This window comes from Carassius carassius, chromosome 45 (genome assembly GCF_963082965.1).
Source record: "Carassius carassius chromosome 45, fCarCar2.1, whole genome shotgun sequence".
Classification (NCBI taxonomy): Eukaryota; Metazoa; Chordata; class Actinopteri; order Cypriniformes; family Cyprinidae; genus Carassius; species Carassius carassius.
The window spans coordinates 22,515,475-22,542,701 of record NC_081799.1 but is presented as its reverse complement, the minus strand read 5'-3'; the positions used below and the strand labels follow the sequence as shown (position 1 = coordinate 22,542,701).

General features: G+C 34.7%; 1 protein-coding gene across 2 annotated transcripts; it reads right to left on the bottom strand.

Moving 5' to 3' along the window:
- Positions 1-578: 578 nt before the first annotated feature.
- On the bottom strand, positions 579-26,029 carry slc4a5b (solute carrier family 4 member 5b). Of its 2 annotated transcripts, none has more exons than XM_059538503.1 (26): positions 25,946-26,029; positions 21,787-21,851; positions 20,817-21,017; positions 15,659-15,785; positions 15,269-15,429; positions 14,456-14,605; positions 14,185-14,280; positions 13,322-13,377; positions 11,715-11,872; positions 10,974-11,061; positions 10,727-10,881; positions 10,068-10,196; positions 9,806-9,980; positions 8,496-8,629; positions 8,131-8,402; positions 7,128-7,192; positions 6,821-7,012; positions 5,865-5,978; positions 5,538-5,699; positions 4,588-4,766; positions 4,426-4,498; positions 4,267-4,335; positions 3,329-3,502; positions 2,851-3,027; positions 1,418-1,521; positions 579-1,320 (listed from the first exon to the last, which is right to left on the bottom strand). In XM_059538503.1, exons 2-25 carry the CDS (start codon positions 21,848-21,850, stop codon positions 1,420-1,422), a joined length of 3,273 nt encoding a protein of 1,090 aa, XP_059394486.1. In that variant the 5' UTR covers position 21,851; positions 25,946-26,029; the 3' UTR covers positions 579-1,320; positions 1,418-1,419. The 2 variants fall into 2 exon arrangements, with proteins under 2 accessions (XP_059394486.1, XP_059394485.1); XM_059538502.1 differs by lacking the exon at positions 5,865-5,978 and adding an exon at positions 6,577-6,690 and having other exon boundaries at positions 25,946-26,028.
- Positions 26,030-27,227: the final 1,198 nt, after the last annotated feature.

Sequence of the window (27,227 nt, the reverse complement as noted above, 5' to 3'; positions counted from 1 at the left end):
ATTATTTAGTATATGATTGTTTTCAATTAAAATAATCTCTGGTGGTTTATTTAAAACCATATTTAGCTTTTATTTGCTGTATTTCAATAGAAAATAATTACATTTTCTTATTTATTGCAAAGCCTACAATAAATCCATCACTGTAACTACAGTTTCCGCCACAAAAACTGTAGTTACTAATAAATAAATATGAGATCACCATCTTAAAATATTTGTCATTGTATTTAAATTCCCTTTTGATGTTAAGTGTGGCTAGTATAATACTGTGATATTTTAATACATAACATTCAGTGTTATTTTAGTGTCACTATTATAGCTTTTGTTAATATTTTTACCAGATTTATTTTTATATTTTCAGTTTTCACTGTAATTTTATTTAAAGTTCTAGAAATTTTATTGTGCTTTTCTATCATTTAACTAATTATGTATTTAATGTTTTACACGGTACCAAGAAACTGTAAAGAATACCATTTTGTATGGCTAAAAGATTATTATATCACCATGTGGTACAATGCCCAAAAAGCTTGAAAATCATGGGAATTTAAGGGTTGACCATCAAAAATGACAATAAAAATATATTGATGCCTCTTTCATTCTTTATTTGAACAAAACGCAGTTAAAAAGACAGAATCTGAATAAAACAAAACTGTTTGTTGTTCTCATACTCATTTATGACAGTCTGGAAACATTTCAACATTACTCATACACATTTCTGATTTTTTCTATATATATAAAATGCTACAATATGAACTCTATGTTTGGAATATATGTTTTTATTGTAATACAACAAATTTAATCCAACTGAATTTACTAGACGGACTGTTTTTCTAACTATAATTGAATTTATTTGCGCTTTTGTCCCACTAGGTTCTATGAAATCTGTATTTAATATCATACAGTTCAAATATATTTATACAATATGATAATAAAATCACAAACTTGGTTTAAACCTCTTCCGCGTCTTATTTTAGTCTTCTTAGGTCTTCTCTGAATAGAGTTGAATCTGGTGAATCTCATGTGTTGATCTTAACACGCTTCACACTGGCACAGTGTGAAGCGTGAAGGATCTTGAGTCCAATCCAAGGTCTGAATGACTCACGCGCAATATGGTCGATGTGGGTTTGGAAACGTGCGTCACTCGCTGCGTTGGTCAAGTACATAAAAATATCATACATCTGTGAGCCTGGTGTGTTTGGGAGAGTGCCAGTGAAGCTGTGCTTCTATCTCATTATGGTTTGTGTGTTCAATCAGCTTCAGGATGCTTCAGGTAAAGGATGTCAGGTCCAAGACGCCAGGGGTGCAGGAATAAGGGTGACGCTCCTACTCAAACACGAATAAGAAAGAAAAAATATAAAGATGAGTTAAAAATTCAGTCAAAAGCTCACGGAACAGCACCCCTTTGGGCCCCAGTACTCACAGTTAGGCCGAGGGGTCAGAATTAGGAGGGTTTGGATGACATGATGGACTCACTGGCTTCAGAGGAATCTCCACTGACTGGAGGGAGTCTTTGGGACACTTTGACTGGGAGAAGACAACACCAGCGAAACAGATAATATGCATGCAGGTACTCTACTGTGTTTGTATTCATTTATGAAATGAATACTTTTACTCAGCAAGGAGACATTAAATTAAATTGATCAAAAGTGACTATAAAAATGTTTATACTTTTACTAAAGATTTCTATTTCAAAAAAATGGTGTTCTTTTGAGCTTTCTATTCATTGATGAAACCTTATTCTTTTCTTTATTATGATATTCACAGTTATTAGACAGTCCCACAAGCCGGGACTCAAGCTCGGAACGCCTGAAGCGCTATGGTGTTAAATATCGGCACGCTGCCAACATTAATATAATTATATATACACACACCCACAATTTTATATTTCTTTATAGTTTATAAGGTTAATAATAATAAAGTTTATTTTTTTTTACACTTTTTATTATTGAATAATAATTATATATAATCAAATCTATAAAATATGTATATTTAAAATGTGTGTGTATATATATATATATATATATATATATATATATATATATATATATATATATATATATATATTATAATTAATAAATACAAATATAAATAAAGTTGTTTTATATAATATATAATATAATATAATATAATATGTGTGTTAGCATTATAATAGAATATTAAATATAAAATAAATCGGTTATTTTAAATAAAAATTATATTATAATATTTCACAATATTACTTTTATTTATTATTTATTTTATAATTTTTATTGTATATTTTTATTTATTTATGAAATTATTTTTGATCAAATAAATGAGCCTTGGTGAGCATAAAAGACTTTAACATTAAAAAGCCTTATTGACTTTTGAAGAGTAGGCTAGTGTATGTTTTGTAAGGGTAAGTACCCAGGGTCCAAAATTAACTTTAGTTGGTTGATTCTCAAAAAAACTAAAAAGACAAAACCTTGATATTATAGTACTTTGGCTTAGATGAAAAATTAGTGATGTTGCTTTTAAACCATGCACTTTGTTGTAATTCCTACTACCAGCCAAATGGCCACTAACAATTTAATTGATCCAAGGCCAAATGTTAATTCTGGACTCTGAATAAATAAACATTTCATGCAAACACATCATTCAACGCTGTATGAATGACTACACATTACACAATAAGGAAAAAGAGACATTACAAACAAGATGACAACTATGGATATTTAGAGGAGCACATGAACAGTTAACATAACATAACATAAGTGTTATACAGTGCCTTTTCAGCAACACTGTGGAATTAAAAGAAAACATATTAAGGATAAATCATAACACATCCTAATAAGATCTCCTGTGTTCATAAGTGTATTAGTAATCTAACCTCACCTCTTCATCACTGTTGTTGTGTTCCTCCGACTCCCTGGCTTTCTTCTTCTCTTTCTTTTTCTTCTCATCCTCCTTCCTCTTCTTGTCCTTGTCGGGCAGGATGTCGTCCAGCCAGGCCAGATCATGCTGCGAGAAGATCAGGTCCAGCATCTTCCTCACGACCATCAGGCCCAGAATCTGACAAAAGGGCAAGAGAACGGCATCCAAATGCAAAAAAGCTTATAATGCTTTGTGAGTCACAAATGGGTGAAGGAAAATCCAGGTCAGATCTTATCACACAATGAAATAAAAAACAAACAGTATATATAAAATTAAATATTTGGCATGAAGAAAATAAAGCCTATTTTAGAATCTTTTAAGTATTTTGCAGTATGACATTATTTTCCTGGAAATTAACGATATTTTCAACATTTGTTTTATTTATTTATTTTCTTTAGATTCTGGGGTGAAATGTGACCGATAAACCCAGCACTCGCACCATGACAGGGAAAATGATGGCGGCCACAGTGGACTTGAGGATCCAGAGGACGGCCAAACAGATGATCTGCACCAGAGTGAAGAGGTGCACGCGCCGCAGGGGCACGTGCCGCAGGAACACAAAATCTGGCTGGTGCTTGGCTGGCATGAGGAACAGCTTCATCCTCTCCCAAAACTGAACAAAACAGAGAAACTCTGGTGAAATCTACTGAAGGAGTAGTTCAACCAAAAATAAAAACTTGCTGAAATGTCCTTGGGCCATACAAGATGTAGATGAGCTTGTTTGTTCATCAGAACAGATTTTGAGAAATGTAGCATTACATCCCTCACCATTAGATCCTCTGCAGCGAATGGGTGCCGTCAGAATAAGAGTCCAAACAGCTGATAAAAACATCACAATAATACACACCACTCCAGTCCATCAGTTAACATCCAGTGAACTGAAAAGCAAAGTGTGTTTGTTAGAAACATATCCACAATATAAGATATTTTAAACCACTTTAAACCATCGCTTCTGGTCAAAATATGAGTCCATAATTCATAATAACGCTTCCACCAGTGAGAAAGCTCAGCCCCTGTAGTCCTCTCTCATCAACATATTAAGAACAGTTTTGGATTTACTGTACTTGTAAACGCTTTCTGGTCTGTGTATATTTCTGTCCTTTTTCACAGGAGAAAGCAATATTATGGATAGAGGACTCATATTTTGATTATTGTGATGTTTTAATCAGCTGTTTGGACTCTCATTCTGACGGCACCCATTCACTGCAGAGAATCCTTGGTGAGGGATGTAATGCTGCATTTCTCCAAATCTGTTCTGATGAACAAACAAGCTCATTTTGGTCTTTTATTGCCTGAGGAGAGCACGTTTTAAGTATTTTTTTTTCTTTTTGGATGAACTATTAAATCTGAACCACAGATTTACATAGCCACATGTACCTGAATACCATGGAGAGAAGCAACGCCCATGTACAGGAAAACACCATACAACACAGGCATAGGGATGTACTGCGTAGAAACACACACAATTATTTGTACAGCACTGAGAAAACAAATGAGCATGATTTCACTGAAGTAAAGTAAGAGCGTTTTGATTACCTTCAGTATTGGTGCAAGGAAGACAGAGACTCCGGTGAGGACAAACACCAAAACGCCTGTGAATCTCTGTTCCCTGCAACAAACACAAACATAATGCTCCTCACAACTACATGACAAAATACTAGTGCTGAACTCTACACAAGAAGGCTGATTTTGACTTACCGCACACCGAGAAACTGTGGCTGCTCACCAGGAGCGCTGGACTCACTCTCCATCTTCAGAGAGTCGATGTGGGCGATAGAAATGACTGTGGCTGCTACGTACCACGGCAAACCCATGAAGGAGCAGACGGCCATGAGGATGCCCACCCAAAACAGGTCCAAATGATATCCACAACCTTTCTGCTCAGGTAAAATGGGAAGAAGACATTCAGCAATGCTTCATGGAACAACACCACTACTGTCAATGGCGGCACATGCATATTAAACATTGTGGTGCTGCAGTATTGTGAATTGGAGTTTCTTTACAGTACCTACAGTGTTCTGAGTGGGTGCTCGCCCATGATAATTTAGTATTATTAATCTACAATTATAGCATTTATAAAAATGTTGATTTAGTTTTAATTTCTATATTTTAGGTTTAGTAATTTTGTTTGGTGCTTTTGTCCTTTTGTTCCCTCCATATTTCTATTTAGGTGTATCTTATTTTAATTTTGAAATAAAATTTGTATTAATTTAATTTGAATTAGAATCGATTTATTGATTTAGTAATTTAAGTACTCCAGCTTTAAATGTAATAAATTATTTTGCATAGAGAAAACAAAGCCTATTCAAATTTCTGGTTTGAATTTGCCTATTTTAATGTTTTTCAGAATAAAAATATTTAGCATTTAAAAAAACTAAGCTCATTGTAGTATCACTGAGATGTCATATAAAAGAAAATAATTTTAGCACAGACATAACAAAGCCTATTAAATTTTTTTCTGATTATTTTGCAGTATTTCAGAAGCAAAATATGTAGCATATAAAAATAAAGCATATTTAAGGTGTAAAATAAGGTATTTAGCATATCCAAAATGATGCAAATAAAGATAAAAAATATGATTTTAGTTATAGTTTATGCATGCTTGCTGGGGTGTGCAAATGAGAGCTGCTAGTACGTTTCAAAGGTACCTTCAGTTTGTTTTCTTTTCGGTTGACGATAACAGCCGTGATCTGCTGGTCCATGAAGATGAGGATGGTGACCAGAAGAGCAGGTACAAAACTGGCCAAGCACATCCACCACGGGTTCTTCCCAAAGGGCATGACGATCCAGCCGCGATCCGGCCGCGTCGGCTGCACAGACACAACAACACTGATGAAAGCATCCCTGGCATCACGTTGTGTTTAGTAAAGCACAGTGGATTAATGTGATGTTAGTATAAAATCATTGTGTAAAAGCTCCAACAGATGCAGTCGGGAGGTAAAGAAAGATACAATCACATCTGTACCACAACGTACCTTGAATTCGGTTGGCACAATCAGTTTAGGTGTTTTAAGCCCCATTAACATATCAAGACCAACAAATGTCATGATTGACGTGAAGATTGCAAAATCACTGATGAGCTTCCGAAGCTGCATGTTTACAGAGGAAAAAAGAAAGATAAAGATGGAGAAAACTAAACCTAGAGAAGGTCAGAGGCTTAGTAAGAGAAAAGGTCTGTAGATTTGAAAATGCAGCAGTAAGATGTTTGATGCCTTCAAGTCGTTCTGGGAATTTGTTTTGAGTTTCAGCAGACATAAATACATAATGATTTAACTTTTAAACACAATCTGTTTTCAGATGAAACATATTTACTCAATTATTAAACATTATTATTATTATTAATTGCATTCAGAAAGACTTAATCACCATAAAAATATTGTCTGTCACTATTTATTTTTAGCAGTGGTTTTAATAATTATTATTAATCACTATTTGTAATCAGTTAAAGTAATAATAATAATTCCTCCTTTTGAATTATATTTATTTATTTAAGTATTGGAATAAAATGAAATGGTGAATCAAAAAAATCCAGAATTTGCCACTTTATACAATCTTTTGGTGCCACTTGTGCGCTTTTCTCTTATATACACAATGATGACTTGAAAGCAGCATTTCATTCAAATATAAGCAGTTTTAAAAGACAAGTCTTCTGTACAACAAATACAGAGAAGATGACACACGCTGGACCTTTATCTGGGTGGGCACATGCAGTTTGGGAGTGTCCAAGGACATCACATAATCCAGAGCACAGAAGACCAGGATGGATACAATTATGGCAAAATCTGCTATCAAGGTGCGACACTTGGAGAAAAACGAGAAACAACCAGAAGAAGTTGGGGGAGAGCAGTAAATACAACACAGACTGGGAGAAGGAATACCATCTCCATGTGGTAGTGTCTTGACATGCTAGAGAAATACACGGTTTTCAAACCTTTGTGGGGAAGTAACGGCTGGCCTTGAACTTTTTGAGCGAGATGGTCATGGAATAAGTGCCGAAGAACAAAATGAAAGACAGCATGGCCAGATCAGGGATGTATTTGCAGGATTTTCCCACCAGGGAACCACCGAACCACAAGCACTCTTTCTTACTCAGCTGATTCCATTCCAGAGCGGAGAAGTTGAACTGAGTGAGGTCATGTGTGGACAAAGACAACAAGAGACAGAAACACAAAGTTATAGTGATACTTGTTTTGAAGAAACCTGGTGTTAAACACAGTCTTCTGACAGCTGCAGCTCACCATAGAGTAATCAGAGAAGTTTTCTAGGCCTAATGGAGAGGAAGTGTTGAGAGCCAATGGAGACACTGCACCAGAAAAACAAAAAGTGTTTTTATGTTAATTGACAAGAAATACTATCATTCCCAAAATAAGATACAGATGTCCACATGGTAGTAGCAATACTTACTCCAGTCAGCAGCCAAATGAAGTATGAGCGATAAAAACAAATATGATACACATAAGTTGCAGTGGTCAGATGTAGCAAACCAATACGTCATCCAAAAAATTATATTATTTATATTATATTTCTGAGTAAAACCAAATATTTTACAGAAAATAGTTTAAGACGGGTCTTGATTTTATCCGGAATGTGAACAGTGGCTGAATGCAGGAATTGCAGTCATTTGTGGAGATTAAAATTGAGTCATTTTAGCTTTAATTATTACTTTAAAAATCTAAAAGAATTACTAATGAATTAATATCAATTAGTCAGACAAGAAAATAATGAGTACATTTAAAGGATATTCTCATCTCAATATTCTCAATAATCATCTTTGACTTTTTACAAAAAATAGAATTTAAATTCAGTCAATATTTTGTGTCATATCGCAGTCATCTGTGGAGATTAAAAATTAAACAGAAACAGTAATTTTAATTTGACTAAAATTATTAAATATGAATATGACAAAATATGATAGATTACAAAGGATTTTTGTCATCAAAGGTAGAAATATGACAAAATGAAAAATTACCTTGAATTTTTTTTATTTAAAACGTTTTTATTAATAATAAATATGTTTATTAAAGTTAATATTATTATTATTAAAAATAATTAAATGTTTATAGTTATGTTTAATGATTTACATCAAAAATTAAATTTAAATAAAGCATGGTTTACTAATAACAAATGTTATTATTATGAATATCAATTATAATAAAACAATAATATTAATGAAAACAAATCTCCAGACCAAGAGGCTGAGGCTCGTTGGGTCTGGGGACCGGGGTCAGGGGTCAGACTCACCTTGATCAGGAGGCTGGCAGTCACACCTGTAGCTGGTGATGTAATCTGGATTGAAGTCTCGATTGATGGGGTAATAATTGAAGACACTCATCATTTTCTTAAGGGCGTCGGAGATGAAGATGAAGGAGATGAGGCTGGAGAAGCCCTCCTCAGTGAAGCGTGTCATGTACTTGATGATGTAGCTGGCGTCAGTGGCCACCAGGATCAGACACTGGAGGCAGGAGTGCAGACCGACCCAGAGTCGGATCTCCATGTAGTCTATGTTATTGTTTCTGAACACAGACGACAATGAAGAATCAAACTCTAATTCACTGAATTCTTTACATGCATTTTGACTTCACTGAATCACAGGATGTCCTGCTCACATGCTGAACTCATACAGCAGCTTTTCAAAGATCAGTATTGGTCCTGTAGAGCTGAGGATGATGAGGGGTTGACCGCCGAAGAGGCAGAAGACCATGCCGGCCAAAGCCGTGCCCAAAAAGCTTTCCATCACACCCTGGAAGACAATGAGACACATCCAAAAATGAAAGGACGTGCAGACAGAGAACTGTAACTAAAAAAGAAAATGAAAGTCAAGTATATATATTTTTTATTTAAATGTATTTAACATACATTTTAAGAAGCCTGCCTATTGTGGACACCCATTTCTGCCACATAAGGAAAACAAAATCATACTTTGTAAACCATAAAAGTAAATATAATGACACCATTATTATGATATATTATGACATTTATGACATTAAATGTCAAACGTATCAGATGCCAAGTCATAAGTTTGAGATAAAAAGATTATGACATCAAAATTATCACAAAATATTGAAATTATGAAACAAGACAAAATAACAAGATATTATAGTCTAAATAAAGTCTAAATGATGACATAGCAATAAATAGTTGATAGTATTACAAAAAAATCGACTGTGACATAAAAATATTATGTTTCTGTGTTAACTTTGACTTTAGATCTCATAATTTTGTCCTTTTATCTTACAGTTTTGTCTTGTGTCAAAATTTCGTTTTTGTGTGTCATTATTATGATTTATATGGCAAAATTGGGATTCCATATGTTTCTGTCTCAGAGTATATAAAGAAAAATGTAACTGTTACTTTATGTCACAATATGATTTTTATATCACACAACTGCAACTTTATTTCTCATAGTTCTCTTAATTTATTTCTTTATTTACATTTTTGTACTTAAATGATATAAAACAATAAGTGAAGTGAAATTCAGCCAAGTATGGTGACCCATACTCAGAATTTGTGCTCTGCATTTAACCCATCCGAAATGCACACACACACACACACACTGTGAGCACACACCCGGAGCAGTGGGCAGCCATTTATGCTGCGGCGCCCGGGGAGCAGTTGGGGGTTCAATGCCTTGCTCAAGGGCACCTAAGTCGTGGTATTGAAGGTGGAGAGAGAACTGTACATGCACTCCCCCCACCCACAATTCCTGCCAGCCCGGGACTCGAACTCACAACCTTTCGATTGGGAGTCCGACTCTCTAAACATTAGGCCACGACTTCCCCACAATAGAGCAGTATATTGGCCAGGCCAGTTAACTGCTTCATATTTGGCTGTTTTGAGCATTATGCTGAATCTAACTAAATATTGGTATTACATCAGCTCTTTAGATATCAGCATTAGTGGACACAAGGTAAATTACTTGGTAGTTGTCGGTTGCGTCCCCCAGCAGTCCTCCAAAGGTGATTGCATTGGTGATGCAGCCCAGGTAAATGAAGAGCACCGCAGAGACGGACTGGATGTGGAAGCCCTCATAGAAGTCACTGAGAACCCAGGGCACTTTACGCTTGATGTCTAGCCACAGTCCGCCACAAAATCTACCCAAACAGAAAGAGTCTCAGACATCGTGCACATCAAATCTAAAACTCTGTAACTAGAAGTTGAGGAGGTCCAGTGGACGCTACCGGCCAGTGAATTTCAGCTCCTCTCCAAGTTCATGTGGAGCCGGCATCTCCTCGTCTTCTGCAGACGCCGCTCCTCCTCCTGCATTCCCATTCGGCTGCCCAAGCTCATTCAGAGAGAAAACAGACTTCCTACAAAAACAAAGAATAACATGTGCTACCGGCTACATCATTTAAAAAGCAATCTTTAATCAATATTAAATCATGTGTTTTACTTGAATAAAGCAAGTTCATTTAGATGCTACCACATGAAGTATGTTTTAGATTTTTCTGAGTGCATTTTTATTAATGCAGCATATACACATATCTATTATTTAACAAAATAATACTAAAGTTCAAAAGTTTGCATATAGTGTATTAAAGTTCGAGCATCATTAATCCAGTCTTCAGTGTCACATGATCCTTCAGAAATCATTCTAATATGCTGCTCAAGAAACATTTCTGATTGTCATCAGCTGTCCTGCTCAATATTTTTTTGGAAACCATGATACTTTTTTTAAGGATTCTTTGATGGATAGAAAGTTCACAAGAACAGCATTACTGTTTAATAAACATACTAAATGCCTTTACTGTAACCTTTGATCAGTGTAATGCATTTTTTAATTTACTTTAAAAATTGACCCTAATCTTTTGAATGCTATTGCAGATTTGTGATTTAATACCTCATCTCTGCTGAAGGCAGTTTCTTCGGGGGTTCGATGCGGATCTTGGGGTCCCACTCTCCAGGAGGAAGAACGATCACCTCATCCAAAAACTCATCAATCCCAGCAATCAAGTCCTCACGATCTCTGGCTTTATAGGCCACGTCACTGAACAGCTAAAGATGGTGACAGATACAGACTGATCTGTTCTCAAACCCTGTGATGATGCTTCATTTCAAGACTCAGAATAGCTGATATTTTCTCTTACGTCATCAACCATGAGCGTAGCCATGGCCCGACCGATCTCATTGTAGGATTTGGCTTTGCCATTGGGACCAAGCAGCACAAAGAGAAACCTGGAAAATTAACCACAGTATCTATTCAAAAATTCAGACAAATATGCATTTACAATGCATTATTTTTCTTTCTGTGAAATGGATCAAAAATATTGATTCAATCATAAATGCCACTTTACTCTGACCACTCTGCAAAAATATTTTGATTTCCTTTTTGTCTTGTTTTCCAGTAAAAATAGATATCCAGAAATAAAATGGTTGCAATATAATTGCAGTACAGTATATATAGTGTGCAAGCACATTTTCACCACACAAAATTTGAAATAAGATAAAAAAAATCATCATTATGACAAAAGAAAGTCAATATTACATCAAGTTTACGACTTTGTGACTTCTCGTAGTTATGATTTAGTAAATCATAATTTCGGCTTTTTATGTCATAGTTTTGAAAACTTATGACATAATTTTGACTTTGTTATCATTGTCATGATTATGATTTACCAAATCTTGTGACAAAATTGTCTTCCACAGGCTTAGAAACTTGATCTATCAATCTGGTAACACTTCATTTTGATAGTCCACTATAATCTACTAATTATAAGTAAGATATTCTATTAACTTTAAGCAACTTTTCAGCTACATGTCAGCATCTAATATCTATTATCAGCTATTTGAAAAGCCAATAAACATGCAAACTGTTGTGGGAGGATCACCTTGTTGGCACAGGGACTTCAGTAAGGCCCCCTAGTGTTGCTGCTTGAGCCAGACGAACGAAGGCCACGAATGGCTTTTCTAAAAAATCCACCTCTCCAATCAACACATTAGACGCCTCGGCATCTCTGGGGATCTTCTTCATGAACTTATTCTTCAGCTGGTGGGTGGAATAACCATACAGTTAGGGATCACAGATGAGTGGGTTTAATTAGTCCATATGGTCTGAAGCACTGAGATGCGTAGGTCATGAAATTTCCATGTTGGAAAGAGTTAATGTTCACCAGTGTCAATATGAGCTCTATTATCAATGTCTGATGTGCCTGCATGTGATGGAAATGGGAAGCAGCTCATTTTTTCCAATAGCAGATCAATAAAGTTATGCAATCACAGCGGGAAGACTGAGCATGCAAACGCACACAAATGAACCAATGAAAACAGCCACTTGGCAAATGTGGCCTCAAAGAACACGTGGATGTGGAATGGCCTGTGCTTATGGGCAAAATCAGCTTTTAACCAATTCTCTTTCTGCAATGAATAAACAAGCTCCTTTCTCATGTCCCGAACCCTATTGTCAGTTCATTCACTGCTGTTATATATGTACTACATCAAATCTGTAGGTTCCACCACTCTATTAGAATAAATCTAATTGTATCTAAAAGAATTCGGACACTCAAGTCTCACCTAGAAGATGAACCTCTATCTTTTTCTCAGATTTTCTCAGAACTAATTTCACATCTTTACAATGACTTAACTACCGGGACCAATGTGATTTTTATTGGATGCGGGATGTCAGTTCCTCTGTAACTAAGTTAATTCAAAGTGACTTGCATGAAAAATGAAATTGCCACTTGATTTTGTTAATTCAATGAAAATTCATTCATTTTTAAAGGTCTTTTCTGGAGCCATTGCATTAACACATCAATTAATCCAACTACTCAGTTTAAATGCATGCACAAATGTATCTGTATATTAATCAAATTCTAGAAATTAACTTGTGGAAATATCTTTGCATGTAACCCTATAATTCCCGGGACCCTTGACTTTCAATCTCAGCATGCTGCTGTAAGGCATAAATGAAGCCTGTCGAAGGCAGTGACCACATGAAAGTGAGCCACGGGTGTCAGTTTAAGCAGAAAAACTCATTAAAGTGGACTTAGATCTGGTCCAATTTGAAGTCTAGTGATCTTAGAGCAGCGGCACCAACAACCCTCCTCACAAAAACACTGAAGCCCAACAATCGCCTCAAAGTGCTTTGGTGAACTAAAGTGCTTTACTGTGCATTTCAGACTTTGCTTTTCATTTTTGCATCACGTTAAAATAAAAGAAAACACTACAAAATGACAAACGACTGCTGGCATCAGTTGTGCGACTTATATGGAATATTATCGGACATAAATTATGAGATGCACAGTACAAAATGTTTATCAAATCTGCCACATAAACGCACATAAATAAGAAAAGACCCCAGATGTAGTGCTCTTGTTTCTACAGTATAATCATCTTGTTTATTCTGTCCTAATGAATGAATTTATTTTCTGTGTATTTCAATATGTTCATGTGAACAAAATAACACAATATTAGGAATCCTAATGGAAATATGTTGTACCTGGTCGGTGCTGGGTGTGACGGAAATATCATTCATACTGCGGCACTGAGAAGGATCTGAAAAGCACAAATGAAACACTTTGATGATTATTAATTTAATCAGTGTTGTCACTGTTAACTAAAACTAACACTAATAAAAAAAAAAAAAAGGTAAATGTTACCAAATTAATAGAACGTAAATTAAAACAACAATAAAACTGTAAAATATAAAATGAAAATTCAAAATGATAATAAATACTATAAAAAAATATAAATAATACTAAAATAACACAAAATTAAATAAATTATTATGATGTCATTTCTGGGTTGATGTGATTACACTGTCAAAGGCAGAGCCAAATAAAGCAACAGATTAATCACCAATTATGATGGTTATAGTTGTTACTTCGGTATATACAACATTTAGACAACTTCTAAATGTCACATTTGCTTAAAAGTACAGCTCAGAATGGGTCTTTTATGCAATTATGTTTTTTAAAAGGTACTTTTATAGTATACTTTTTAGTAACTCCTTCTTTAGAGATAAGAAGAAAAAAATTCTGTCTAGAAGTACCCAGAGTACAGAAACAAATCATAACAAACAAGAATGAAAAGCTAAAGCCAAGACCTTTCAAATAATCTCTAATCCTCAGAACAATGGCAGAAATGCACCGCTGCATACTTACAGAAATGGTTCACCTTCTTGTGCAACTACAAGCAGTTATTGTGTGAATGATGCAATGTGAGGTTAGAGGGTGTTCACACTGACAGAGATTCGGTGATTTTAAGCAACACAACTTGAATGCTTATTAGAAAATCCAGAGATCTGGAAGTAGTTGTAGATAAATCTATGGAAGGCTGGAAGAAACAGAAGGCCAGACTCACGCAGTTTGCTGAGGCCGCCGCTCTGACGAGCTCGCAGGTCCTCAGTGGAACGGTGGAAACCCGACCCAGAGCGAGGACTCGGGCTCGGACTGCGGTCTGATGCAGACCCGAGATCAGACACAGAGAGAGACATGGTCAAGATGGCAGGACAGGCAGAAGAATAAGGTGGAAATGCAAGAAAAAGATGATTTGAAAAGACAAGTGCCGGAGAAAGACGGGGCATTCTGGGAACATCACTGACTGTGGCACAGGTCACACAGGAGACACTCACTGGAGGGGCTGGGTTTTCCGATGTCCGCCAGCGAGCGGTGGATCGGCTTCTTGGTCTGGTGTCGGTGCTTCCTCAAGAGGACAAAACTGATCTTCTCACGGATCTCTGGAGCTATAAGACCCTCCTGCACCTGCTTTTCAATGATGTCATCTGTGAAAGGCAGAAAAACACTGACAAAGAATTCAAATTCATATTTACACAGGGGGCACAAATTACACATGACATGAGAAATTCCCCTACGCTATTGACTTGTGTCTCCCGACACTGAAATTATACTCAGGTGACCACAAACTGACCACAAACTGCAATTGTCTTTGATTAATGCATGCTGTTATTTTTTAATAGGTAGTTTTTAATTTGGAAAATGTGTGTTACTGGACCCCTGTTAGTAGCTAGAAACAGAATCAAAGGTTCCAGTCTTCAGTGTCACATGACCCTTCAGAAATCATTCTGATATGCTAATTTGCTGCTTAAGTAACATTTCCTATTATTATCAATGTTGAAAAAAGTTTGTTGCTTCGTATTTTTGTGGAAACTTAATTTTCGTTCTTTTTTTCAGGATTCTTTGATGAACAGAAAGTAACATTATAAATGCCACTTTTGATCAATTTAATACAGGCTTGCTGAATAATGTATTTCGAATAAAACTATTTTGAAATGTAGTGTATATTTATAAAAATGGAATATTAATAAGCAGAATTTTGAAACTTTGTGAATAATAGGTGCTCAACCTCAAGTTCTGTAGTCTAAGACTGAACTCAGGTGTGTTCTTTGGTCTTTATGTAATGTTTTCTGGGCAGACGGTGTACTGACCCACTATCTGTGGCAGTGAATACCCCTCCAGGTCCAGCATGATGCAGCCCGTCTGCAGGCAGGTGCGCAGCTCAAACAGACTGTGCAGAGACAGCGTGGACACATGCGGTTTGCTCCACCTCTCACCACCCTCCTCCACCTTCTCCTCAAACTTAACCCACCTGATGAAACACACAGAAGATGCAACTTTACAAGTGCTACCGTGGCAACTTTTTTTCCCACATACCAAAATATCGATTAAATGTTTCTGGGTTTGAAATGTGTAAATTAAATAGCTTGGAATCAATGCAACAATCAATAAATCTCCTTTACAATTTGAATCCGTCAAATGACAGTTTTTCATCATTTGGATAATGTCACAAGGGCTTCAGAAGTGAGTGTGTGTGTCACCTGGCAGACTCTTTCCACTCCATTTCTCCACCCTCATGCTGCAGCGTGTCCATCTCAGTGAAGAGGGTGGGTGTGGGCTCATCTTCCTCTCTGAGGATGTGACGTAGTCTCTCTGCAGCAGGGGACACTGTCACACACACACACACACAAATACAAAGGAAACCTTAAGGTACTTTGACAAAATGCAAAGTGTGTTTCTGTGGCTCAATGGTAGAGCATTGCTAGCAGTGCAAAAAGTTGTAGGTTCAATTCCCAAGTATAGCCTGATTTTGTCGCTTAGTCGGTTTGGATAAAAGCATCTGCTAAATGCATTCATTAATTAATATTAAAAGTCATGCATTTAATATATATATATATATATATATATATGCAGTATATACAGTGCAGACCAAAACTTTGGAAACATTCCTATTTTTAATGTTTTTGAAAGAAGTTTCTTCTGCTCATCAAGCCTGCATTTATTTGATCAAAAATACAGAAAAAAATGTAATATTGTGATATATTATTACAATTTAAAATAATTGTTTTTAAATTTATTATACTTTAAATTATAATTTATTTCTGTGATGCAAAGCTGAATTTTTAGGATCATTATCACATGATCCTTTAGAAATCATTCTAATATGATGATTCATTATCAAAGTTGGAAACAGTTCTGCTGCTTAATATTTTTTCAGAACATGTGATACTTTTTTAGGATACTTTGATGAATAAAAAGTAAAAAAAAAAAGAAAAAAAAAGAAGCTATGTTTTTAAAATATAAATATTTAGTAAAAACAATATACACTACTGGTCAGTAATTTGGGGTCAGTAATTTTTTTTTCTTTTTTTTTAAAAATAAAATCAATACTTTTATTCAGCAAGGATGTGTTAATTTTTTTTATTTTGAATAAATGCAGTTCTTTTTAACCTTTTATTCATCAAATATATTAGACAGCAGAACTGTTTCCAACACTAATAATAAATCAGAATATTAGAATGATTTCTAAATGATCATGTGATAGACTGGATGTTACATGTGACACTGAAGGCTGGAGTAATGATGCTGAAAATTCAGCTTTGCATCACAGGAATAAATGATTTTTTTTAAGTATATTCAAATAGAAAACTATTATTTTAAGTTGTAATAATATTTCACAATATTACTGTTTTTTCTGTATTTTTGATCAAATACATGCAGGATTGATGAGCAGAAGAAACTTATTTCAAAAACATTAAAAATAGTAATGTGTCCAAACTTTTGGTCTGTACTGTATATGCAGCAAAGCAACTAAGCAAAACAAGCGCCAATGCACATGCTTCAATATAGAGTCTTGTGGGTGAAGGAAGTTTGAATCTTGCTTGCAACAATTCCTAATTCAACTAGTGTTATTTTGTTGCAGTGCTATTTTAGTATCATTGAGATACAAAAGTAGTTTATATTTATTTTATTCACTTTATATTTTCCATTTTTCATTATAATTTTAGTATTGATTTGTATATTTTTTTGTATTATCTATAAAGCATTTGGTTAATTTTTTAAGTTTGAGCTATTTTAGTTTGTAGTTAAACTAAACAGAAATGAAACATTTTGCCTTGGCAACTGGCTGAAATAAAATCCGAAAAAAAAAAAATGAAATGAAAATGAAGGTGACACAATTTCAGGATTTTTCAAGATGGTTTTATAAATGAATAAACTGATTATAAATATCTTTCCTGCCACTTACATCTTTGCTGGATAAATTTGCTTGCTTTTTGATCTAGAGTATGTTTTTCACTTGTTGTATAAACTGCAATGTGAAAAACCATAACTTTGAAAAGAAACTGCAGATGATTTTATCCAACACTGCAAGCAATTAAGCATGAATAAAGTAAGCAAATAAATACTGTGTCCACTCAAAAGTAGTCAATAACCGCCTGTAGCTCAACACCTCCTAATTGTAAAAATGAGTTTGATTCTTTGCGTCAAGCAGAAGTCTATTGGCCTGTATGACGTATAAGTCAGGGTGTTATGTTTAGCCTTCGGCTCAGTCTGAATTGACCCTCCGCTGACCCGCTTGAAAAGAAATCTGAATATGATAGAGCAGGATCATTACGATGCACGACTCCCAAGGCCATCAACCATCCCATCATCATTCTTAGCCAAACATGCGTCTAATCAGAGTGAGAATTTGATTTCAAAAGCCTGAGCTGTCAGATCTGCGACCAGACTGAATTCAGCTCGACTTGAGTCATGCACCAGTCGTTAACATGACGTATAAAGTCAGAACCAAATCAATGGCATTGTTTAAAGATAAGTATCTTAACAATCTTCCTTTGAAGATAAATATGCATAAATCTCTTCATAAATCAGGCTGATATCTGAAAGCATATTAAAAGAATTTGTTCGGTAGATTAACTTATAACAACAACCATGTGACAATGGCTTACTCTAATCTGATGCATGATGCCAGAATCAATATCTAATGTCAACAGACCTGTAGTGATTTAATCAAATGTATCGACTCTATATATAAATTAAAGACAAATTACATAAGCTCCATTGTGGGCTACTAAAACCTGTTCTCAATCTAATGTCATGTGCATTAAATCTAATGTTCAGACCAATGGTGCGAGTCGGTGCTTGTGAGCCCATGCATGACGATCTTGTTGTGACCTTCCTCTCAATCTCTGGCTTTTCCTCGGGATTGTTAGCGCGTGGGTGTTTTTCTCCGTGTAATCCTTCTAATCCTGAAGTAACAATCACAAATACGTGTGGTTGTAGAATGCCAATGCAGAGTAGAGTACAATGCACTGGGATATTTACAGCTCACGCATATGAATCACTGGCTAATCAACTGAAATTTGATGGTGTCACTAGATATTAAATGTTGGTTGTTTGTACACGTTTTGTCGAAGTATTAATCAACAATGCAGTCATTACTTTAGTTGCTGACATTCAAAAAAGCACTGAATAGAGAGGAAAGGTGGGTTTTCACTTCAGGATCAACACTGATGATCTTGTTTTTAAATCGTGAGATTTTTACTTCTTCAGAAAAAGAAAAAAAAATCATTTCCAAAAGAGTTAAATGCATTCACAATTAAATTTGATGTTTCACAAATTAAATTGTTGCATACAATGCAAAATCATGATAATATGAACATTTAAACAAGGGTTGATGAAAATCATTATTGGAAGTTGTAGAATCAGGCCTGACTGAATTTGTCTTCATATCCAGTGGCAATGGGTGAGTTCATTAAATCTTATGTGTGACTCATATTGCATATAAAAATAAAAGGAAAAATTAAATAATAACTTAATCTTACTTTAAAAATAGGCCTATTTTAGGACCATTACATTTTTGGCACTGTGAGATTATTAACACTTAAGGACATTTTCCCTTAAATTATTGTAATGCAAATATTTTACTTCTGAATTTGTCTGTAATTGCCATTATTCTCAAATATTTTTTGTTATTGTTATACAGATTTTTTGTTGCACAGCACAATATTATGATCATTTATATTTTTTTATTTTTTTTGCATTACAGATTTTACAGAATTTTGTCGGGTAAATGTCATTAAATATCATGGACAATTAAGTTTATTTTTTTGGAATTGCGTCATTATTTTTTATTATAATTGATAACATTTCCCCTCAAAAATACACTAAAACACACAAAAAAGGTAATACAATTAATGCTATTCAGATGTAGATTACCTTTATTTGTATTTATTTTCTATTATAGAAAAGTGAACTTTGTGAGTAAATCTGTTTAAATGTCTCGAAAATAAAGTCACAATGCAATATATTTTTGACTGTCCTTAAACTTACAATCATCAACCAACCTTGTGACTTTGATGGTTGATCAGCAGAAAACTTGCCAATAGATTAATAGACTCAGCAAAATCATGATCTAGCAGTGTCAAACTCCAAACCAAATGAGCTCTGACCAAAAGTCCAGAAAGAAACTCTTCCGAACAAACCTAATAAGAAGAACTGGCAGTAATAGTAAGGCAATAAGACGATATTGAGATCTGTGACTGTACCTGTGCAGCTGCTCTGAGAGTCCAGACTGGACGTCAACGACTGTATCGAGTCATGAATACTAAAGGCCCCCTTCATCCTACGCTGTTCCTGCTCCATCCTTCAGAAAGCCTAGCCTTTAATGTTTCATCGATGGAAAAAGATCTACTAATACAAGTCTGAAATGTCCACTTGCACTTCCTTATGATTTCAGTCTTTTCGTGATGAACCTGTTAACTGAGCTCGTCCCTCATTTTAGATGCACCTTCCCTATGAGCGTGTCCTCTGGCTCTTAATCTTTTCTTCTCAGCAATTTTGCTCTTTTCTGAAAACTAAAGCAGGGCAAAGTGCCACACGCATGAAAGGCCCAACAAGTGTTTTTCTCCTCCTCTAGCTTTGCTGATCCCTCCCTTTCTCGCTCTCTCTCTCTCTCTCTCTTCAGAATTTAAGTCTGAAATCTCAATCACTCAATCATAATTCACAAAGATGCACGTTATTTTAAAACAAACCTAAAGCAGTAACTGTATCAGGGCTATTATAGTTATTTAAAACTAAAAAGCGCATTTTTTACTCGAAATAAAATATAGGCTAAATGTTAATTGAAATAAAATATATAAAAAATAATTCATTAACATTATTCCCATTTACTAAAATAAAAACTAAAACTGACATTTTCTTTTATACTTTTTATACTTGTTACACTTGTGGTGTTCCCGGTCAGAAATGACTGGCCTACAAAAAAATTATAAAATAAAATGCTTCTAAATCTCTCATTATGCAGCTTGTTTTCTTTCAGATAGCACAGCTTTTGTATTTCATTTTGAACTAACTGACCGTACGCCTCATTGATCCAAGCTTATGTTTCTGAATGAACATGGCCAAATTATCAATCCAAAATACATAATCTTAGATCAATGAGAGAAATATCAAAACCTGTGCTAAGTGAAAGAAAACAAGCTGATAAAAAGAATTTCATGGTTTATATACAGTAGCATAATGAGATTTACAAGCAATCTTTTCAAAAAGTCGGTCATTTAATTTTTTTTTACACCTAAATAGAATTTTCAGCACAACCCTAATAAACTAAACTCATGTAACTTAACTAACAGGATCTCAGTGCTACTTGTATTTTTGTTAGGTTGTGGTGATAAGAAGAGGTTCAGAGCAGCTCACTGATGGAGTTGATGTCAGAGAGCTCGTTTGAATCCCGCTCGCCCTCATCTGGGTCACATGGGTCTTCTCGGTCGTGGTGTTCAGGGCGGTTGTGGTGTCTCTCCCGACTGTCCCGATCGTGGGAATGACGTGATGTATGTCTGTGATGTCTGCGCTTCCTTCTGTAGCTCCGTGGCACTGGAACACCAATGTAGACAGACTCTAAAAACAGAGAATCAAAGAGCGATGAGTTTCTGTTTGATAGGGTTTATGGCATAATTCACACTCCGGTATGTGTTCTTGATTTTATTTTAAGTAATTGTATTTTAATCAGTTCTATTTTAATATCATTGAAATACCATTATATATATATATATGTATATATATATATATATATATATATATATATATATATATATATATATATATATATATATATATATATATATATATTACTTTTGTTTATTTTAGTATTAATTTACATTTTAGGTAGCTTTAGCAATTTTGTTGTGTATTTTTGTGTATATATATACAGTTTTTATTCTTTTATTTGAGTGTTATTTTTAGCTATTATAGTAAATCAAGCTCATCAAGTAAATAAAAATGAAAAAAATAAGTTTATAGATATATTTTATTGTATTTCAGTTCCAGTAATGCCATTTTTGATGATATTAATTGATGATATTAGTAGTCAACTATAATAACCCTGATTTATTGTTAATTATTTTACACAACATATGTGTTACATATACATGTATATATGTCTATATGTGTTTCTGTGATATATTAATATTGGGGGGGGGGGGTCATAAATTAAAGTAAATATTGTAAGCATAATTGCAAGTGGAAAAACCTTCAAACAGTAAATATTATTAACCTTTTATTAACCTTTTTATGCTCTCCAGCATCCTGAACAAAAAAGTGGTTTGTAGGTCAGGTGCATTTGCCAAATATTGTAAAAAAAAGAAAAAAAAAAAGACCATCCTCTCACCGTCCTCATCCTCGTTGTGTCTGCTGCGGTGACTTTTCCTGCTGCCTTGCAAGTCATGGTCCATCCTGAAGGGAAGAGGCAGAAGAAAAGACTTTGTGTCTGCTTTAGTAGAACATACAACTAGTTTTATTTCTATCTATATTCTAAAGCGATTTGTTCAGCTGATTTATATAATATAATGTTGTTTTGCTAAAACCATCCTGAATTTCTTTTGTAAAAACTTTAATATATCTAAAAAAGTCAATAAAAATCCTGATCCTGAAATGTATGCAATAGATAATGCCGCACTGGCATATTTAAACATAAGATTTCAGAAAACTTGGGGAAACATGGTAATATTTATTAGTTAACGTTTCAGAGGCTTTGCATTAGAGCTGAAACAACGAATCGATTTAATCGATTAAAATCGATTATTAAAATAGTTGTCAACTAATTTAGTCATCGATTCGTTGCTAAATAACTTTTATTTGCCGTAAGCGGCTCATTTCGTGCATATTTCAAATCTGCGGTGACCAAAGTGTGGCAGTAATGAGCCACCGGAGGTTTTACTCAGCCAGTACAGCAGGAGAAGTAGCGAATAGCCAATAGCTGGCCTTGTTTTATGTCACGTGCTTCCCGAGCAGCGTCTCTGCAGCCATAGACATCATATGATGTCTATATGTCTGCAGCATTCAACGTGATGTGGGAGTACTTTACTTTGAGCCTTCAAAAAAGAAGAGTAACCTGTAAACTCTGCTCTACTGCACTGTTTAAGGGGACGTTCACATATCGCGTCTTTTGCGCGCTCAAGTTCGTTATTTCCAACACCGCACCGCATCGAGTTAAAAACATTTAAACTTTTCAGAATGCCGCAACCGCACCGCGGGTCATGTGACAAGAACTAACCAATCAGCTTCATCCTTTCCCGTAACAACGTTAAAAGCTCAGTCAAGATGAAAGGAACAGCTGATCATAGTTGTATATGGATTTCCATTTTGAAATAAACTTAGTAGCAGAGCTACTGCAAGCGATTTATTTGAGCTGCAAATCCATTTATCCTTTGCTGAAATGCCCGTGTCTTCAAGGAGAGAGCACGTCATGGTTGCTTAGCAAAGGCAGACGCCTCAGGGGCGCTTCTGTGCGAGCGCTTTGGAAGAAGGAGAAAGCGGCGCGCCTAGTGTTTTCCACGCGTTTTTAGGAGCGATTTGTGAACGGCCCCTAAGACTTTCATTTGTGCAGATTCTCCAGTACAATATTGTTTGCAAATGTTTAGTCGTAAAAGCTGATAACATTGCTTTTTAACAGTTAACATTTAAAGCTTTACAAACATGTTCTGTGATCAGTTTGTAGTTTACCAGTTCAAAATTCAGTCGTGCAGCCTAATTATGACTGAATGAGAGAGGTAAATGTAGATATTTGAAATGCACTTTTTTTCTAAGTATTATTCACTGCTCTTTTCACACAGCAGGTTTTTTGTGTGTGTCCTATTTTTTTTTCTGGACAACCTTCTGATGGATTTAACTTTAAATTGTGAGTTCCATTCAGGTTTCATGCCATTGGCACTTTTTTCGAAGGATTGTTTACAATTTCACAGCAAAAGCTATAAAGCTGTTTCCCAGTAAATAATAAAATACAATGCACTGCAATTTTATTCTGTTTTATCCTTATTCTTCGTGAAAATATGTTCTGAAAGATTCCTTAATAAGCTTCGTTCGGGATGTTAAACTACTTTAGGAGCTCTAAGGACTGCCATGGTGAAAACATTATTTGAAATCTCCTTGTGAAATTTGCTAGAGTATGGGTCAGTGTTCTGATTGCAGAAGAGTTCGACAAAGGATTACTAACAGAATAAAACAACTCCAGGTATATTTTTGATGAGGATATGACAGTGCAAAATGGTTAAAATCTCTTAAATCTATGCTGAATGATAAAGACCATTTATTAATAATTTACTTGGGGGAAAAAATGGAAAAAACTAAAATATAAGTACATAAACCGATTAATCGATTAATCGTAAAAATAATCGACAGATTAATCGATTATCAAAATAATCGTTAGTTGCAGCCCTACTTTGCATATATTTCCCTCTGCAGATTACATCACCTTAGTGTATTTACACATAGCTAATGAGTGCTCATCAGTTTCATTTTGTAGGGAGTTCTTGCTGGCAGTTGTTTTAAAGCCTTCAGCTCGGTCACAGGACCTGAAAGAACCCCGTGTGATGTGGCACATGGACCTGCAGCTTCATTAGATCAATATCCCTGTTGCTGACAGGAAAGGAAAACCCAATGCATTGGTATAATTATGGGAGGATGTTCACTGTCAGCGCACACACACACACACACACACAAACACACACAGTTCTCTTATGTCACACACTGTCACATAATTGATTGATTCATACATGCAGGAGCAGTAGCTGTGGCACAGTGGGGAGAACTTGCACTAGCAAGCACTAAAACTAAAACTGTTTATTAACTGAAATAAAGCTCCAATAAAATAAAATATGAATATTAGATGAAAAGGTAAATTAAATGAACAACACACATCACATATAGGTCCAAATCCAGGCCTCATGCCTCAATCTCCTTCAAATTAGTGAAAAAGCCTATAAAGTTAACCAAACATCTTATATATATATATATAAGTTGACCCATAAATGTTATTATTTCAAAGATTATAACTAAGATGTGTCCATTATCCTTTTAAATGAAACTGAATCAAATGTAGCAGTTTATTGTAAGATTACAAATGGATTTATAAACAATTTACACAGAATTACTTTTTATGCTTGAGTTTCACAAACATAATTCTATTAAAATTTCATTTTAATTTAATTTGTTTATTTAGTTTAATATGTAATAATTTTATCATGTTCTTTTGGCATTTTTCCATGAGTTTAAATACTACCATTTAGGTTTAATTTATTTTTCTTTCTGTTTTATTTCAGTTCCAGTTTATAATTATTTCTAGTTAGTAATTTTAGAGCTTTAACCTAAAGTTATTTTAGTTTTCGCATTTTATTACACGTTTAAAAATGTTAAAGTAATTTTTTTTTCAGCTTTTATTTAAATCATTTAATAGTTTTGGTTTCATTTTCATTACCGATGATAACCCCAACCCAATCTATTTAAACAAATGAAATTTATTCAACACTGTCAGTAATATAGTGGCATGTTAATTACACAATCATTCTGTTGGCCACTATAATGTAAGACGAGATGTAATACAGTAATTAAGAGTCAGTGTCCTTCACACCAGACGGAGAACAACTCCAGGATAAACAGATAATCAGGACTGACAGCGTCATTGATCCGCGGGGGAACGCCTCTGTGACTCATGGGAAAACACATCCACAGATTTACCAATTTACACTTCTGAATGTTTTTAGATTTGTGTCATTTTTTACAATGTTTAAATACTTTCTCCTCGCTTTAACATAGACATAACAAGTACTGTGTAAGACTATAGTTCAAAATCACTCTCACGGTCCTTTTCCTGGACTGCCCCCAGCTGGTGGAATGACCTCCCAATCTCAATTCGTACCGCTGAGTCTTTACTCATTTTCAAGAAACATCTAAAGACTCATCTTTTTCGCCAGCACTTAACCAACTAATACTAGCACTTTTCCTTCTTTTCTTGTCTTTTCATTAAAAAAAAAATTAAATTAAAAAAAAAAACCTGGCTATGTGTTCTGTACTAGACTAACTGAGACTTGTCATGCCACTTGTATACAGTTGTTGTTCTCTCGTTGGTCTGATTGCTTCTATTGTTCTCATCTGTAAGTTGCTTTGGATAAAAGCGTCTGCTAAATGATTAAATGTAAATGTAAATGTATAAAAAAATCTATTTGCTTGTTGAGAAATGTTCTGGAAACCTGTTTGAAAACAATAACTTTTTTTTTTTTTGCAATTACCCTGGGTGGCACTAAAGGCTCAGAAGATACACACTTAATAGATATTTTATATGTACACTTTAGAGCCAGTTTAAATAATATATATATACATTTTATTTGATTTTTTATGCATCAAAAATCAATCACTATATATTTATTAAATTTTTTGACAAGACCTTGGGTCTACATTAACAGTAATTGTTCAATATTAACCAAGTTTCTGAAGAGTTGTACTTTAATATAACTTTTACAAGAACTTTACAATGAAAAACCCTCAGCTCTTACCTTGTTACAGAAGTGGCGCTGATGATTGTGCCGGTGCGATGAGCATCTGTCTGTAAAAGATGATATCAGGCTTGTTTCTCTGTACAGTATCAGACACATAGAGACAGCCAATCACAATGATTACCCATCACTGTCTGTCTGTCTTGTGATTGGCTGAAGAGTCAAACGCTCCGGGTCATAAGTACAGCACAGTACGGTGGCAGAAAACGTGACATGAAGTTCATTAAATGACACACACACAGCATGCTCACTCTGAACACCCCCCTGGCTGTTTTGTAATTGACCATGCTATTGTCTGACCATTCAACATGAATCCAGATTCACAGTGATGCGGTACTTTATCCATAGGCCTACTTGTTAAATGCATATTGTAAGAAAACCATGTTGCACTATACTGAACATGCACAGAACACTACAATGTATATGGACCCCTAAAGATTTCAGAATTTCAATGCATCAGCCTCCTCCAACTTGAACATATGGCTTGAGTTTCATCAAAATCAGGCAATGCATGCTGAAGTTCAAACTAAGTGGAATCAACACCAATATATCACAAGCACAAAATTTCAATCGATTTTCTCTAAAATTTTTTATCATTTAAAATTCATTTAAAACTTCTTTTTGTAAACTGTTTTGCTAGAAAAGTATGATTGTGCAAGTGTGATTTTTGATCTAAATGGACAAGCCAACCTTCTTTGATTAGAGAAAATAAAGAATGGTAAAACTATTTCTGGTCTCCAGTTTTACGATGATCTAATTTATGTATAATGAACAATGAGAGAACATATCTGTGTGGAATTTAAACAATGCAAGTTGTGTCTCATCCGTCTCATATACTTTTGATGTAGCAAATTGCTGTTTTGCATAACATTATAATCCATTTTTAAAAGAACACCTCACCTTACACTGTAAGTTATCCACAAGATGGCACCACAAACTCATTTTATTGCAATACAAGCTTGTCTTAAACTAGGTGTCTGGCCATTTCACATCATAATATCACAGACACATGATCATGTATCAAGAAATTGTTTTACCTGTCATGTTACCTATTGTTTTTGTAGTTACTTTGAGACATGAGGACTGATGTCTTAATTTCAGACAACAGAAAGATATCCTTCATTTGAAAATATGTGGCATTTCTCATGTGCAAATTACTTTGAATAAAATCATCTGCTAAATGGGTGTAAAATTTAAATATAATAATCAACATAATGATTTATCTCATTAAAATCTATATACTAATGGATATTTCATATATGATGAGGGGAGTTTAATGACT

Coding starts and splice junctions, on each gene's coding strand:
- slc4a5b (XM_059538503.1), bottom strand. CDS start 21,850: ATGGACCATGACTTGCAAGGCAGCAGGAAAAGTCACCGCAGCAGACAC. Junction 15,430..15,658: donor GAGTGGAAAGAGTCTGCCAG/GTGACACACACA, acceptor GTGTTTCATCAG/GTGGGTTAAGTTTGAGGAGA. Junction 1,522..2,850: donor ACAACAACAGTGATGAAGAG/GTGAGGTTAGAT, acceptor GTCTTCTCCCAG/TCAAAGTGTCCCAAAGACTC.